Raw genomic sequence first — 14,216 nt, 5'->3', positions numbered from 1 at the left:
AATCTGTTCATTTTCTGGCAGTTAATTCATGAATGTGTGAACAGGTTTCATGACGACTGTCAGCAGCTCTGTCCAGGGTGCTACATCCCGACCGGTACGAGGTAACGCCAATAATTCAGAACTTGTCACTTTGTTTTTTTCCAGTTATAACAGAGTCCTGTCAGCAGGGTTAGAGGGATGGAGCTGACAGTAGGTTACTGTCAGTTCACAGTTTTGTCCCAAGAGTGAAATATCCTGGACGTCCTGCTACAACATTTTATACTTGCCACCAGCAGGCAGCATGTCAAGCACCTCAAAAAAAATACAGAACGGACTGTCACAACATTTTTCTAAAAGACATTCACGATTCAATCACAGTCATGACCTCGAATCTGTGTTTAATATATATATATATATATACATATATACGCTATATATATATAGTCTTGCACCCATTTGCACCAACCTGTACGGTGTAACCCCCGACGGTGGTGGCTCGCCGGGCCCTTGCCGTCCGAGACCCCTGCCTGCTGGCCACCAGGAAGAGCTCAGCCAGCCGCTGCTCCATGAGATTGGCAAAGCTCTGGTAGTTGTCCTCCAGAGAGGAGCTGTCCACATCCTGGATCACTGAGAGGAGAGACAAGCAAGAGGACGAGGGCGGGGGGGATTTAGGAGAGAAGAGAGGCGTTTAAGCAGGGTCGAAAAAGGAGACGAGCCGAGGGGATGTCAGTGGGTGAATATAAAATATAGAAACGGGAGGAGAAGAGGGGGAAGCATGTAGAGTGTGAAATGAGATCATTTAAGGACAGTGTTGAGACAGGAGCTGATAAGAAAGGGCCGGATGATCATCCCTTACATTTAAAAGCTGCTGAACTACAAACACTGCAGCACACACACACGCACAGGTGTAAGCATCAATCTTTCTCCCGAGTGCATCTCTTACTAGATGCCTTAAGTGAGATGGAGCAGTGGACAGGCTTCAGGCTTCACACACGCACACACACACACTTCGGCATCATTCACACCCGGCTGTGATTTGATGTGAAGCGATCTCTCCCTTTGCCCCGGCCAGGAAGCTGTGAATTATACATCAATAGGTTTTTCCCAGTAACAGAGCAGCGAAAGGCACTCTGAGCTGAGAAGGGAGGTAGAGACGGAGGGAGGCGAAGGGAGGGAGGGAGGGAGGGAGGGAGGCGAAGGGAGGGAAATGTGGAGAGCCAATACTATTCTGCTGATTTGCACAACAGCGTGCACCAGGCATTTAACTAACTGCTGCTTTGTCCAATCGATACAGCTCTTGATTACCGCTGATCACCCAGTGGTACTTCTGTCTGTGTGTGTGCGTTTGTGTGTGTGTTCATTTACCCGTTATCACCCAATAGTTCCTGGTTGCTGTCGATGTGTTGAGATTATGGTATTCAAGGGCTGTAAAGAGAGAGAGAGAGAGAGAAAGAGAAAGTTAATGGTAGAAGAAAGACCCATTCAATAATTTAATTTGGGATGGAGACGGTGCACGTGTTTAATGTGTTTTACACTGCACACATCCAATGTAGCCTACTAAATAAAAATAATTAGAATGGACCAGTATCTGAGTCATGTTTAATGCATATTTTGATTTTAGGTATTTATATCCAAAAATGCCAAAGAAAGGCAACTCAAAGATGTTTTGCCACTGATCCAAGCAGCTTCTCCTGCTAGTCCAGTTGCCTTTCTTTCTTCTTTTTGGAAAATACACTCCCCACCAGGCTTTTGTAACTGTAGAAGAAAGTATAAAAGAAACGTCTACAAAAAAAAAAAAAAAATCTTTTATCTCCTTTTTTTAGATTTAAATATTTAATCTGAAGTGTTGTCTGCTCTAAAAATCTGGGTCTTCCTTTGTCTAGCCGATAGACGAGAGCGTTTGAGGCTAAGATGGTAGAGCAGGTTGGCCCCTGACGGATTGGTTGATGCTTTATGGGCAAGACAATGGAAATTACTCATAAATATATATCATTTTCCTCAAAGAGAGCTTTCTAAAATATGTTAAAGACTTCTCAAAATGGATGTAAATTGGTTTACCTGTGGACTAACTTATAATGTGTCCATCCTTAGGGAAGCCACATCCATCTATTAAGGATTAAGCTGCATCTCCTTAAAGGTCACAGTTGGCCACTAGTGATCGTTCATGTCTTTTTCATGTCTGTTTCAAGTGCAACAAGCAGAATTTACAAAGCTCTGCTTGGGACGGAAGTAGCTCAGGAGGTAGAGGTTCGATTCCACAATTCGATTGTGCCCAATCCCTATTTTGTCATTGTGGGCAAGACGCTTAACCCACCTTGCTCCCAGTGTGAACTCCACTTGTGTGTGGTTGTAAATGAGTGATGTTTGGTGGATGTAGAGGCCATAGGCACTGATTGGCTGAGGTAGTTTACCACCACCAGGATGTGACTGTGTGAGCGAATGAATAATTCAATGAATTGTAAAGCACTTTGAGTGTCTATGATAAGGCACTATATATAATCAATGCATAATTATTATTATTAATAAATATTGCTAGTGTATGGATGGAGATAGCTCATCTTGCCGTTGCTGCTCCCTATGCATAAAGAAAACACCATCAACGATGGATCAGCATGGTGGTGGATTTGGTCGTAGAAGTCGAGCCGTCAATAATGTCCCTACAGGTTGCGATTACTTTAACTCGGAGTCTGCCCACATCAATCACGTCCATCACCACTAGCCAGGTTTCATGGTCTCTTGCTGCTGTAGTCTCTTTTCTTGGCCGTGTGTTTGGTGGAGACATTCAGGAACCAAGGCGTTCCTCAAACGCATTAGAATGCATTTTCACACAGAATAAGAAGATTAAAAATAACCTTAGACTGTGACATCTCCTCCTGGCGCACGCTGAGTTATTACAGACTTGGTTTGATTAAAAGCTTTATCAAGTCATGCAAACACAAGAGATGTGCGGAAGGCAGGGGAGGGAGAAACAGAACTCCATTAAACTCGTGTAAGGTTTCATGAGTGAAGTTAATGTAACGTAAGTTCAGGAACGTGACCACGCTCCATGTCATTCTATTTCCTTTACCTGTAAAGGTGAGTCATAACCCTCTCGGTCTCAGTTCTCATCCCATGCCGCTCTTTTCTTTTCCTACCTCTTCCACCTTTCATTACAGGAACCAAACCAGAGTCTCACAGCCTGGGTTCCTCTAGCATCGTCCGTCTATGACTCACATCCCTCCATCCACTTTCCTCACTTCCTGTTTATGAATAAACTTCTTTGCGTCAATGAAAGCCTTTTGTCATTGAATCAACCTTTATAACCTCTCAGTCTCATTCTCTATTTCTTTACCTTTCAACCTCACTCCTTCCCATATAACCGCCCATCTCCCTCAGTCTTTAAACACACAACATCGCTCTCTCAGTCCGTCGACCTCTTTCCGTGTCCTGTTCATCCGTCAACCTCTCCCTCCTTATTTCCCATCTGCCCGTTTCACCATCTGTCTCGGCCTAACTCTTCCCAGCTGGCCGTGCGCCAGCCTTTGAGTGTTCTGCCCGAGCCGGTGGCGCTGTTAGTACTGTACGTAGCCACTCCTGCCCTTCCCTCTTCCCTCAAGTTAAACAAGTTCAAGTAAACACTTCGGACAAACAGCACTGAAGTGTGAAGTTCAGACTCACTCCATGGTGCTTCAGAGAGTCTGCTCGCCGTGCACGCGAATCCAGCGCACACGTTTCACCGGCAAGGGGGCTGGAAAAATTAGCTAATTAAATCTAATTATAAAAGATTTAAACGTAATGGTGGTTATAATAACGAGGCAGTCAGTCTATGTTATCGACAAATAATATGAAAAGACAAACTTAACCTCACAGACCTAGTGGACATAAATCTTTAGAATGACTCGTAAATACACTTTTAATTAAGAAACTCAACAACTTTCTAAATGGATTCTATCAAAGTCAAATTGGTTGTGGACTAAATTAAGAGACCTTATTACTGGAGTTGTTAAAATTAACGCATTAATAACATACGTTCTGTTGTTACCTCGGCTCAAACCGTAGCTTAGGAAATAGAGAAGTAATGCAAGCGGTAGTATTGACGTGGAAAGAAGGCAGAACCTGAGTTGCCGTCGTAGTAAAAGATCTAAATTCTATTGACATTAACCCTAGTTATTACCTATTAAACAAATAGGGGTGTCAAACATGCAGCCCTCCAGAGTCTAATCTGGCCCGGGGCATGAATCCACAATGTTCAAAGTGTGAAAATTACAAACAAAAGTATTTGTGAGGGTCCACTTATCAAGTCTCTGGAATGTCCTACGTTCGATCTGGTTCCTGAAGGAGCCACTGGCCTGTGTTGTAAATGGTACGGGCAGGTATTTATCAGTGGTGTTTTATTAGTTATTTAGTCATGTTAAAGTTAACCTAGGGGGCTTCCAGTTGTAGAGAGACGAGCGAGAAGAAAATCACAGCTAAAACTTCATTCAAGTATAATGTAGCCTAGAAAACCGCCCTAGAAAAAGGGGTAAAAAAACAAAAAGAAAAACTGGTTGTGAATGCAGGGTTGATGGCTCAAGCAAGACACCAAGATCTTGCATGGCAGCTCTAGTACTATCAGTGCGTAAAGTGCTTTGAGTAGCAATAAAGTAGAAGAGCTTCATACATATTTAGGAAAAATATTTAATGCAAATGGTGCAATATAGGGAAAAAAAAAGAAAAAACATTTAAAATTTTTCCTTCAACATATTGTGTCATGCATATATGTCCCGTTACCGTGACACTGAGTCCTCTGCATGTAGCCACAAAGTGAAGGTCAATAGTCAGACAGCTATGACCACGAGAATTGATCATCCATTTATGCTCTCGCTGCAGATACAGTCAATTCTTCTGTCCATTGGACTCGTCTTTCTTCGACCACTCATGTGTCTAGTCTGTCAGTTTATATGGATCCATTTGCTCTTTCACCATAAATAAATATGTTTCAGCGGTGGGGGATGCCATGTGTGTTTGGGTGTGACTCCGACGTTTTATCCCTTTGGGTGTTGAGAGCACGCACAAATAGATTCTAATCTAATCTCGCCAGGCTAAAATTAGCTCGTCCGGGGGACAACATGGACAACAGATTGCCCGTGGCACGATTCAGATGATAGGAGCTGTACAGCTGTTTGCCCTTTTTAAAATCTCACAGATGGCATCGGAGGCAGGATTGGAATACGAACGCGTTTTCTTACAGAACTGTGTTTATAGCGCCTTATAAAATGCATAAAAATCTATAAAAATGTCCAATTTGGATGCGGCATCTCATCAGGATAGTCTGACATATTTTTTCCCGCACTTATTTTTCCCTATCATCTTCTATCGTCTCCTTTCCTCTTACGGCTACACATGAAGACTCGGCCAGCATTGTCTAATCCACAGTTCATGGTGTCTAGCCAACAATTTAGAGTTCAGTCACGGTGCCCTGTTCTCACATGCACCTCCAAGCCATCTTCTGCGCTGGATAATTACAATGCTTTTCAAATCATTTACAGACGGCTGCGAACGGGAAATTAAAACAAAGAATTCATCAGCGCAAGGCCTCCGAACGAATGCTTCAGTCACATTAGGAGTCTGTGCAATGAGACACTCATCAGAAACAGCCCAGTGTACGGCTGTCATTTTGAAGAGATTCACTCAAGCTGACATTTAAAAGTGCTGCAGCACATTACGGGTCAGGGTGATTGGTTCTGGCATCGGACTAACTTGACATTTTGTGGTGTTATTTCAGCTCATTGTGACAAACCGGAAAGAATCTTGCTTGAAGAATTTCTATCGTGTGCTTCAAAGAACCTGAAAATAACCTAAAATGCTAAAGAAATGCAACTGGACACGTAGAGTCTCTAGAAGACATGTCAAGTCTTAGGTTTCTAAAAGTCTGGTGTGGAGTTGGGTAGGTGTTACCCATCAGAGATGCACATGATTAAGGTCTGTCGTGGTTGATGTTCCTATCTAAGCCCCCACCAGTCCTTTAGAAGTGAAGACGTGGATGAAACGTCTTCAAGAAACAAGTCCAGTTGCCTTTCTTTAGTGTTTTTGGTTTAAACTAATACCTGGATGACTGAGAACCCATCCTCCCCGTCTCCTCCGCTGTTGCACCTCTGAATATGCGTTTTTTCCCCAAGACCAAGACTAATAGATTTGTTCATGCTGCACATCTTACATCAAAAAGTAAATCATCTGAGACCGCCAAGAAAGTGAGAGGGATCCAACGTTATTTATACCTTATTTCTGTGTTGCCCTCAGGTGGTGGAAGGTTTGTACTGAAAACGCAACAAGGATAGAGACTTTGCTCACATCTGTGCTCCGGAGCCTAGCTTTAATTCTAAAGGATTATATTTGCACTCAGAGCATCGTTTCAGTGTTGAAAGACTAGAGGACTGGCGGTAGTGAAGAGTATTGACTTCTAAACCCAATTGATTTTGACTGATGAGGCCACTGCTGCTGTTTCACCTCACAGAAACCGGACAATTTTTTTATCGGCATTACATAACCGCCGCTGCTTTGTCGTCCGTTGTGTGTAGTGTTGTGTTGTGCTCGGCTGAGCCAGACTTACATAGCATATGTGGAGTGCTTCCAACAACACTGAGTACTAAGAACCATCGAGTCCACTGCAGGGCAATGCATGATTCATGACTTAGCGTATGTTTGACCCGCTTCTCAATAGGGTAGGGAATTCAGGATTAGTCTATATTGTGAGAGGAGAGACTGTCAGACGACACTATGGACTATCAATGTGCAGTCTACAAAATTTACTCTTTTAGAAGTAAATTTTGAATCTCAGTTTTTTTTCTTTTTTTTTCAATAATATATAAGATAAAAGGATGTTATTGTCTTTTTATATCTTGGATTAACTAAATCTGCTTTGCTGAAATAGAGACACACAAAGAGACTACACGCCCATCAGCCACAACATTAAAACCACTGACAGGAGAAGTACATAACATTCACCATCTTGTGACAATACAATGCTACATATGTTTTGAATCTGCCTAAAAGAAAAGAACTCTTCATATCAGCAGGTGGTGCTGTCTGTATTCAAACGAGGAAACTGTACCGTGAGGTGGAAGGCTACAACGATAGGAAGGACAGAACTGACCTCTCCTGAATCACAATGATCATCTAGTCCAGGAGTTTTCAATGTTTTTTCAGGCCAAGAACCTCCAAACTGATGGAGAGATTACGTGTGGAAACCCTACCTACTATAAGGTACTTATAAATATACATTATTATTATTTTGCTACAAGGGGTATAATCTAGAAGCAATATGTCAACCAACCATTTGGGTGTGCCTCACCCTAAATATAGCTGTTCAGAAGTAGCGAGAACAATCTCCCTTTTAACAGGAAGAAACCTCGAGCAGAACCCAGCTCAAACAGGGAAATCCATCTGTTTGGGGAAAGCCGGGATCATTGTATATAAAGCACCACAATTATTGGGACTTGTTTGGGTCTTGCAGTCTTTGGTTTGTTTGCAAATGATTTGGGATGTTTGTCTGTGAGATTTGTGCTGGCGCCGAAACACAGTGGAAGGATGTGGTTTGTTGTTTGATGCATAAAACACACTGTCCACATTATTCTAGATAATCCCCAGAACAAACTGAAAGTTGTTACGATGAATGTTGTTGCTTTAGTAGTGTACCAAACAATCTCAAAAACGGCATTAGAGTGGACAAATAAAATCAAAACAACTGCATGTTTTGGTACAAGTGTATTTCAGCAGAAAAGTGAACAGACCTCTGGCAGCTTAAGCCGTTACTGAAGTGATGTGATGAACATATATGGACTCTCTTTATCTTAGAGACTAAAGAGGATATCCATATGAGTAAAACTACCGGAACCAACTCACTGATTTAACTTTTACAAATATGTTAAGGCTTCTACAGAGAAACGTGTCCAACTTTAACAGTAACTAAACATGCTCAATAAATAATCAATTCCTGATCAGTTTTCTGTGTGAGGAGTTAAAAATAGTGTTTTATGATCTAGTCTGGCATCCACACAAATGCCAGATTCAAATGTTTCCCAGCAGAGCACTGTATTGCCTCCACATGGTTGATGTTATTTGCTTCTTCGGCTTGAGCAACACTCTGCTCAGAGGTACACTGTGGGGTCACTGATCAATAGAAGAATGAGTCCATGTATGAGCTAGGCAACACAATATTTGCTCTGCTGGTTTCACACTGTTTCACTGCTCAACCGTGCTTGGCAGTGATGTGGAAAGAAGCACAGAAATGTGCAAGGAATGAGAAGAGAATAGAAATATTGCATGATGATTTACACATTCTTTGAGGAACAGCGTGCATTCAAATGATTATTAAATGTGCAGAATACAAAACTGGTCACCGTGTAACACACAACCAATTCAACCTGATTCTAGAAATGAATTCCACACCATCCCTTCCACAGCATCCCTTCAGGGGTTAAAATAATGTGATTACAGTTTTGCTTACGTTCAGCGATGACCAGCGGCGGGTAGAACAGGAAGTATCCCACCAGCTCCGCAGTCAGCTGGTTGAGAAGCCCGCTGGAGATCGTCCCGTTCAGAATCGCGTCCTGGTTTTTCACCACATACACCAGATTGACGGAGGGAGAGCCGGGCTCCTGGGACACACTCTGGATCTGGGGATAAAAAACGCAAACATATGAGTTTAATATTTAATTTCTATGAGCTGACCGAATACGCGGCCCCAGAGGAGCAATATTAGACCCATTTCAAATCCCTTCTTTATTGCAATCACACAAAAAGGCAGCTGGGCCTGCATGTATAATTCAGACATTTATACAGAACCATCTACAATCATAGCAAATGTTTAAAAGGCACATAAAAAATGCAAAACAGAGCTCCAGACACAGTTTGACACTTTGAATGAACGACATTTTTTTTTTGTTTTTCCTTCTATAATAAGACCAGTGTGCTGCTCTGAAAATAATGTAACCGAGTCACTGTAGTAAAGTGGATGATGATACGAGATACGAGGAATTCCCATCACAATCCTCCATGAGCGTTAATATTTCAGAGGATAAATTATGAATGGACCCTACTATATCTGCCTCTGCTTGCTGAGACCTACTTTATGACTATGGCGGTGTGTGCATGTTCATCCTGCAGTTATAAGAGCACTTGACAGCTGGAGGGAGATGAAGGGAACAAAAGGAGGACAGAAAACTGCCAGAGTTTGAGATAAATTAACTTTGTGTAAACCACCTGTTTTATATCTCCTTCATTAAAATGATCAAGCATTTCCACTTGAACATTGACAGTGTGGCCAAACATAAAAAGATGTATTAATGAACCCAAAGCTTTATTATTCATGTTTCCCCTCTTCATATATGGGCCAAACTTATCTTATTTTCCCAGGGCTGAACAACCTTGTGAGTTTTGCACCAGAGTTTGTACATTAGCAAACATTTGTGAACTTTCTGATCACAATTGCTTCCTTAAACTCGTCCATTACCTCAACGGTGAGTCTGTTGTAGGTCTCCAGAACTTTGTCCTGAGCCTCATCGAAGGCGTTCTCCAGCCTCTGCTCCAACATCTGGACAAAACTGCAGGAGTAGACGTTGTCCGTGGGACCGACAAACCTCAGCACTGGAAATAAGGTAAAAATAACAAACAAAAAAAAAGCATATATTATTTTTTAACATATTTGCAGCTCTTTTTAAAATAGTATTTGTTTTGGTTTTATACTTCTCCATAATGTAAGTACACAGTAAGTGTACCATGTAGAGTGTATAATAAAGCTTAATTTAAGTATTTATCTTAAATAGTGAAATTATTTGTTAAATTACATATGAAAAAAAGGCAGTTGGACTTGTTTTTTGTAAACATTTTTTGGAAATTTTTCTAAAAACAAAAACATATCATCATCTGCAAACAATATTTTTCAATCACAATAAATACTGGGCCGAACACTGAGCCTTGTGGAACACCACAACTAATGAACAGTACTTTTTTTATTTATTTAAGTCATCTAATGATTTAATTACAAGGTAGGTAATACATCAGAAGAGTGGAATGCTCTAATTGCCATTCCCTTTCATTTTTTTTTAGCAGTCAAATGTTTATTTTGTTTTTTGTTCTTTTTAGAATATGAAATGCTGCCAATGTATTTTTGTTATTTTCTATTCTGGTTTGATGTCTGTCTGCTCTGTCTGCTCTGTTGAACTAGTTCCTCCACACATGAATGAATCAGCAGCGGTAAAATGTCAAAACTACAAACTGAAGCACCGGGGGAAAAAATACAAGAGGAAGAAAAATTATTTAAAAACTCCACAACAATCCACTTTATCACGCGGTATCTGGGGCTGTGTTTTTTGGTATTAGTGAAAGTACTGCTCTAGATATCTGTGGGACCGGTAAATCCCTGCAGTGAGATGGGGAGAAAGAGGATTACCGCCACTATCTAGAATGAGAACAACTAAAAAGGGAAGTTGTCCGTTGCCATCACGCAGTACTGAACCAGGGAGGTAAAAGGGTAAACAATATTGAGTCCATCAGCAGATTATGTAGCATGTCATTAATGTCATCTCTGTCCTTTTACCTCAGTCGAACCTCCGTTCCTGCCTTCTGTCTTTCTCTGCTGTTTTTAAAAACCTCTATAAACGAGAGGTGGGACACCATTCTGACCAAAATTCAAATGATGTGGAGCTTACGAGTGCAGACTACATCTCACATCCTAAAAAGAAAAAAAAAAAGACTTCTGCATCGGTCTCTTAGTCTGCTACAAGGCTACACAAACACTGTTGACCTAGTTGGTAATCTAATGCAAATTGTGCTGTGGCTGGGGTAAATTGGCATATAGAAACTGAGGATTTATGGTTTATGACCGGAACAACACAGAGATGGATTTTCACGTCATGTGTATGGGAACGGAGGAGGAGTATTTACTTCACCATACATTATTTTGCACGACTTAAATTATGTTATTTGGCCATGGATATTGGTAGTAAAGGAAGTGCTAAAGACACAGATCTTTTTTTTCAGCTGGTCTTTTAAAAAGTACAAATGCATCTCATCAAAATTACTTCATATACTCTTCTTTAGTAGCATTTTATAATTCAAATCAGACCTACCCTTTAACAATATACTGATTGGTCACATTTTTACCAAGAAAATAAAAATGGATGCTAATAAATATAAATGTAGCATGGTGGATTGGAAACCCTAACACATTTTTTTATGTAAACCATAAAAACAATGGACCCAACACTGAGCCTTGGAGAACACCACCACAATTAATGATGTCAGTGTTTTATATCTAAGACTTCGCTTTCATTTTGGAAGTGCTAACTCTAATTGTTGTGTAATACTGGTCAAGTAATGTAGAAGTGGTAAAGGTTTCACTACAAATGACTGCCTGACGATGTTGGAAACAAGAATGGACAGAGGAGACAAGTAATCAAAATATTATATATATATATAAAGCTGCAGACCGTGATATATGAACTAGAAAAGGCAATAACACTTTGTGTTTTCACCCAAAGCCTGGGTGATAATTGTCATGCATTGTTTGCATTAATCTCACTATTAGCATATATTAGTTCAACTTCAAGAAATTGATTAATTATGTTGAATTAAATACAGTAAAACCATTGCAAAAGTTTTCAAATTCTGTGTAATTTGCCAAAACTAACTGGATCACTTAACCTACACAACTTCTCGTGCATCTTTTTATATAACACTTTGTTAATAGCACTGATTTTTTTTTTTGTTCCCACAAGTCTCAATGTAGGTGTGTATGTCTGTGCAGAAATGTGTTGTGTTTTTTTTTTTTTTTTGCTTAAGAGGCTTAAGAGGCTGACTAAATGAATGGAGCAATTTGCCTTTGCTCTGCAATCAAGGGAGTTTATATGGGATTTAGGGTATCAGAGAAGAGTAAAGGAGAACAGACATGTAATCAGAATTTTCTAATTTTGTCTCTGCTCTACACTTCCCTTGTGACAAGCTCCCGGTACTCTCCTTGCATTTACTATCTCGCTGCGCTCCCTCCGCTCATAGTCTCTCATTCCTCCTCTGTGCATGTGTTTAACCTCTGCTTTTATCCTTCCAACTCTCCATCTCAAGAACGCACAACACTGGGATGCAAGAATCTTATCTCTTTAGCACTGTCATCAGTGCACGTTCTAGCAAAAATAAAGCTCATTCTGCCCACACTGATCGGCCATAACATTGTGACCACCTTGCAATTATTGTGTAGGTCTCCATTGTACCTCCAAAATACTTGTGAGTCATCAGAGAATGGACCTTCTGAGGGTGTCTGTGGTATCTGGCTACAAAATGTTGCAATGGGGGCCTTTGGATACTTGAACAGTTTGGGAAAATTTTGTATTCTGCACGACATGTTGCAGAGTTGCAGACAGAGTAGTACAGCAGTAGTTGCTGTCATCACCTGTTTTCAGCTGCAGGTGGATGCTGGGAGCAGGCAGCCAAGTTGCCACGGGAACCAGCACGGCCTTAACCAGCGGGGTGTGCTGTCTGATGTCCGACAGCAGCTTGTCAAAGCCGTAAACGTTCAAGGCCTCGACCACCACGGAGGAGATGTAGACGGTTTTCCCGCTGGTCACGTAGTAACCCAGTGTCACGTTGTGAGGGCTGCAGTCGTCACGCTCCACCTGTGGCAGAGAGACACACAGAGAGGAGGGGAAGTCAAAGTTGGCATCTATTATTCTGACTACATTTGTATGTCAAGTCAAGTCTGCTTGTCTATCCCGAGTAGTTTTCTTATTTCAAAGATGTTGCAAAGAGCCATGGAAGAACATTATCAGAGAGGATATCAGAGCTAGCAGACGAGACTGCACACGAGCAACAAAACACCTGTTTCTGATTTATGATGCACTCAAGCTAAGGCTTTAAAATACAAATGCAGTGAGTATGAATATTTATAATCCTTGTTTTTTGTTTCTTTTTTTTTTTTTTTTTTTAAAGTAGGATCTGACTCAGGGGCATATTTTATCCTTCAACAGCCATAAATCTGACTAACTGTGTCCTGGAAAAACACACACAAACAACAATCGGCTTGTATTTCTGGAACGAAACACCACCCACCTCCCTCTACCCTCTACCTTCAACCACACTGAGCAGATGTGGCTTTTTTTTCCTCTCCTCCCTAAGCTGTCTGCCCCCGGCTGGTGTTCCTCTTAAAAAAAAAAAAAGAACCACATCCTCCTTAGTGAAACTGAATCTCATTACCTCTCCTCCTCCTCCTCCTCCTCCCTCTCTCTCCTGCTCTCATTTCCTCCCCATGCCAACAAATCTTTTTAAATTACAGATACCTGCAATCTTTACTGAAGACTCCCTTTATTTTTGGTTTTAAGTTCTTGCCAAAGTGGTGATACAGAATTTTATTCCAACAATCCACCTTTAGGTTTTAGCATGTCATTATAAAACAAAGAAGAGTTTTTTGGGGGGTCGGATCAGCATGAAATTAAACATTAACATTTTTTTTTTTTTTTGAAAATGCCTTCAGAGCTCTGATGAAAATCGATAAAGTAGTCAGCTGTCAGATGATTCCAATCCAGGTACGATGTATTAGCAGAATAAGAATTACAGTTTGTCTTATGAAGCCTCCGCAACTCACATGTAATGAAGTCGTATTTGTAAAGCAAGCCTGTTCTTTTATCATGTTCTGCTTCATTTACTGAAAAGTATTAATGCTTCACTCTACCATACGTAAATTGATTTCATTTTTATTAGTCGTTAACGGTATTAGGAAACATCTACCACAACTAGGCTCCAACTAAAGACTCAGATCTTTTAAGAAAATGAGTTTTCATTATGAGAGAGTTATGATAGATACAAGATATTTCATTATGGGGTGTGTTTTAACCAATACAGACAACCTCTGCCAGCAACTCGCTATTCCTCCAACCAATCGGATTAAGTCCAAGGTGCTCTGATTGTGTGTTGGCAGGTGTTTGCAGGAGCATAATCAGTTCCCCAACAGAGAGACTCGAGCACCAACAAAGAACGTGAACATGAACGTGACGTTAAATTACCATAAACTGTGCAAAGAGTATGAGAATCAAGTTAATCTGAACAACATCCTCTACGATCAGCCACAACATTAAAACTGATCAGCCACAAAGGTATAAAATAACACTGGATGTTACTTAGACATGTACCACCCATCTTAACCAGACCAGGCACCCCAAGGGAGACACAATATTAGGAAATAATGCTATGTCTGATTGGTGTACACTCATATTTTTAAGATCTAAAAATGT

At 40.8% G+C, this 14,216-nt stretch overlaps 1 protein-coding gene across 6 annotated transcripts in view; it reads right to left on the bottom strand.

Annotated features, from left to right (window-relative positions):
- Window positions 1-14,216, bottom strand: part of kiaa1549la (KIAA1549-like a) — a 114,105-nt gene that overhangs the window by 52,124 nt on the left and 47,765 nt on the right. For all 6 annotated transcript variants that reach the window (XM_047596498.1, XM_047596497.1, XM_047596495.1 and 3 more), the window contains exons 5-9: window positions 12,383-12,605; window positions 9,449-9,582; window positions 8,444-8,612; window positions 1,345-1,404; window positions 446-606 (exon numbers count right to left, since the gene is read on the bottom strand). In XM_047596498.1, coding sequence (XP_047452454.1) covers window positions 446-606; window positions 1,345-1,404; window positions 8,444-8,612; window positions 9,449-9,582; window positions 12,383-12,605 — 747 coding nt within the window. The remainder of the gene's footprint in view (window positions 1-445; window positions 607-1,344; window positions 1,405-8,443; window positions 8,613-9,448; window positions 9,583-12,382; window positions 12,606-14,216) is intronic.

Source organism: Mugil cephalus, chromosome 10 (genome assembly GCF_022458985.1).
Source record: "Mugil cephalus isolate CIBA_MC_2020 chromosome 10, CIBA_Mcephalus_1.1, whole genome shotgun sequence".
Lineage (NCBI taxonomy): Eukaryota > Metazoa > Chordata > Actinopteri > Mugiliformes > Mugilidae > Mugil > Mugil cephalus.
This window is presented reverse-complemented; position numbering and strand designations above follow the sequence as displayed.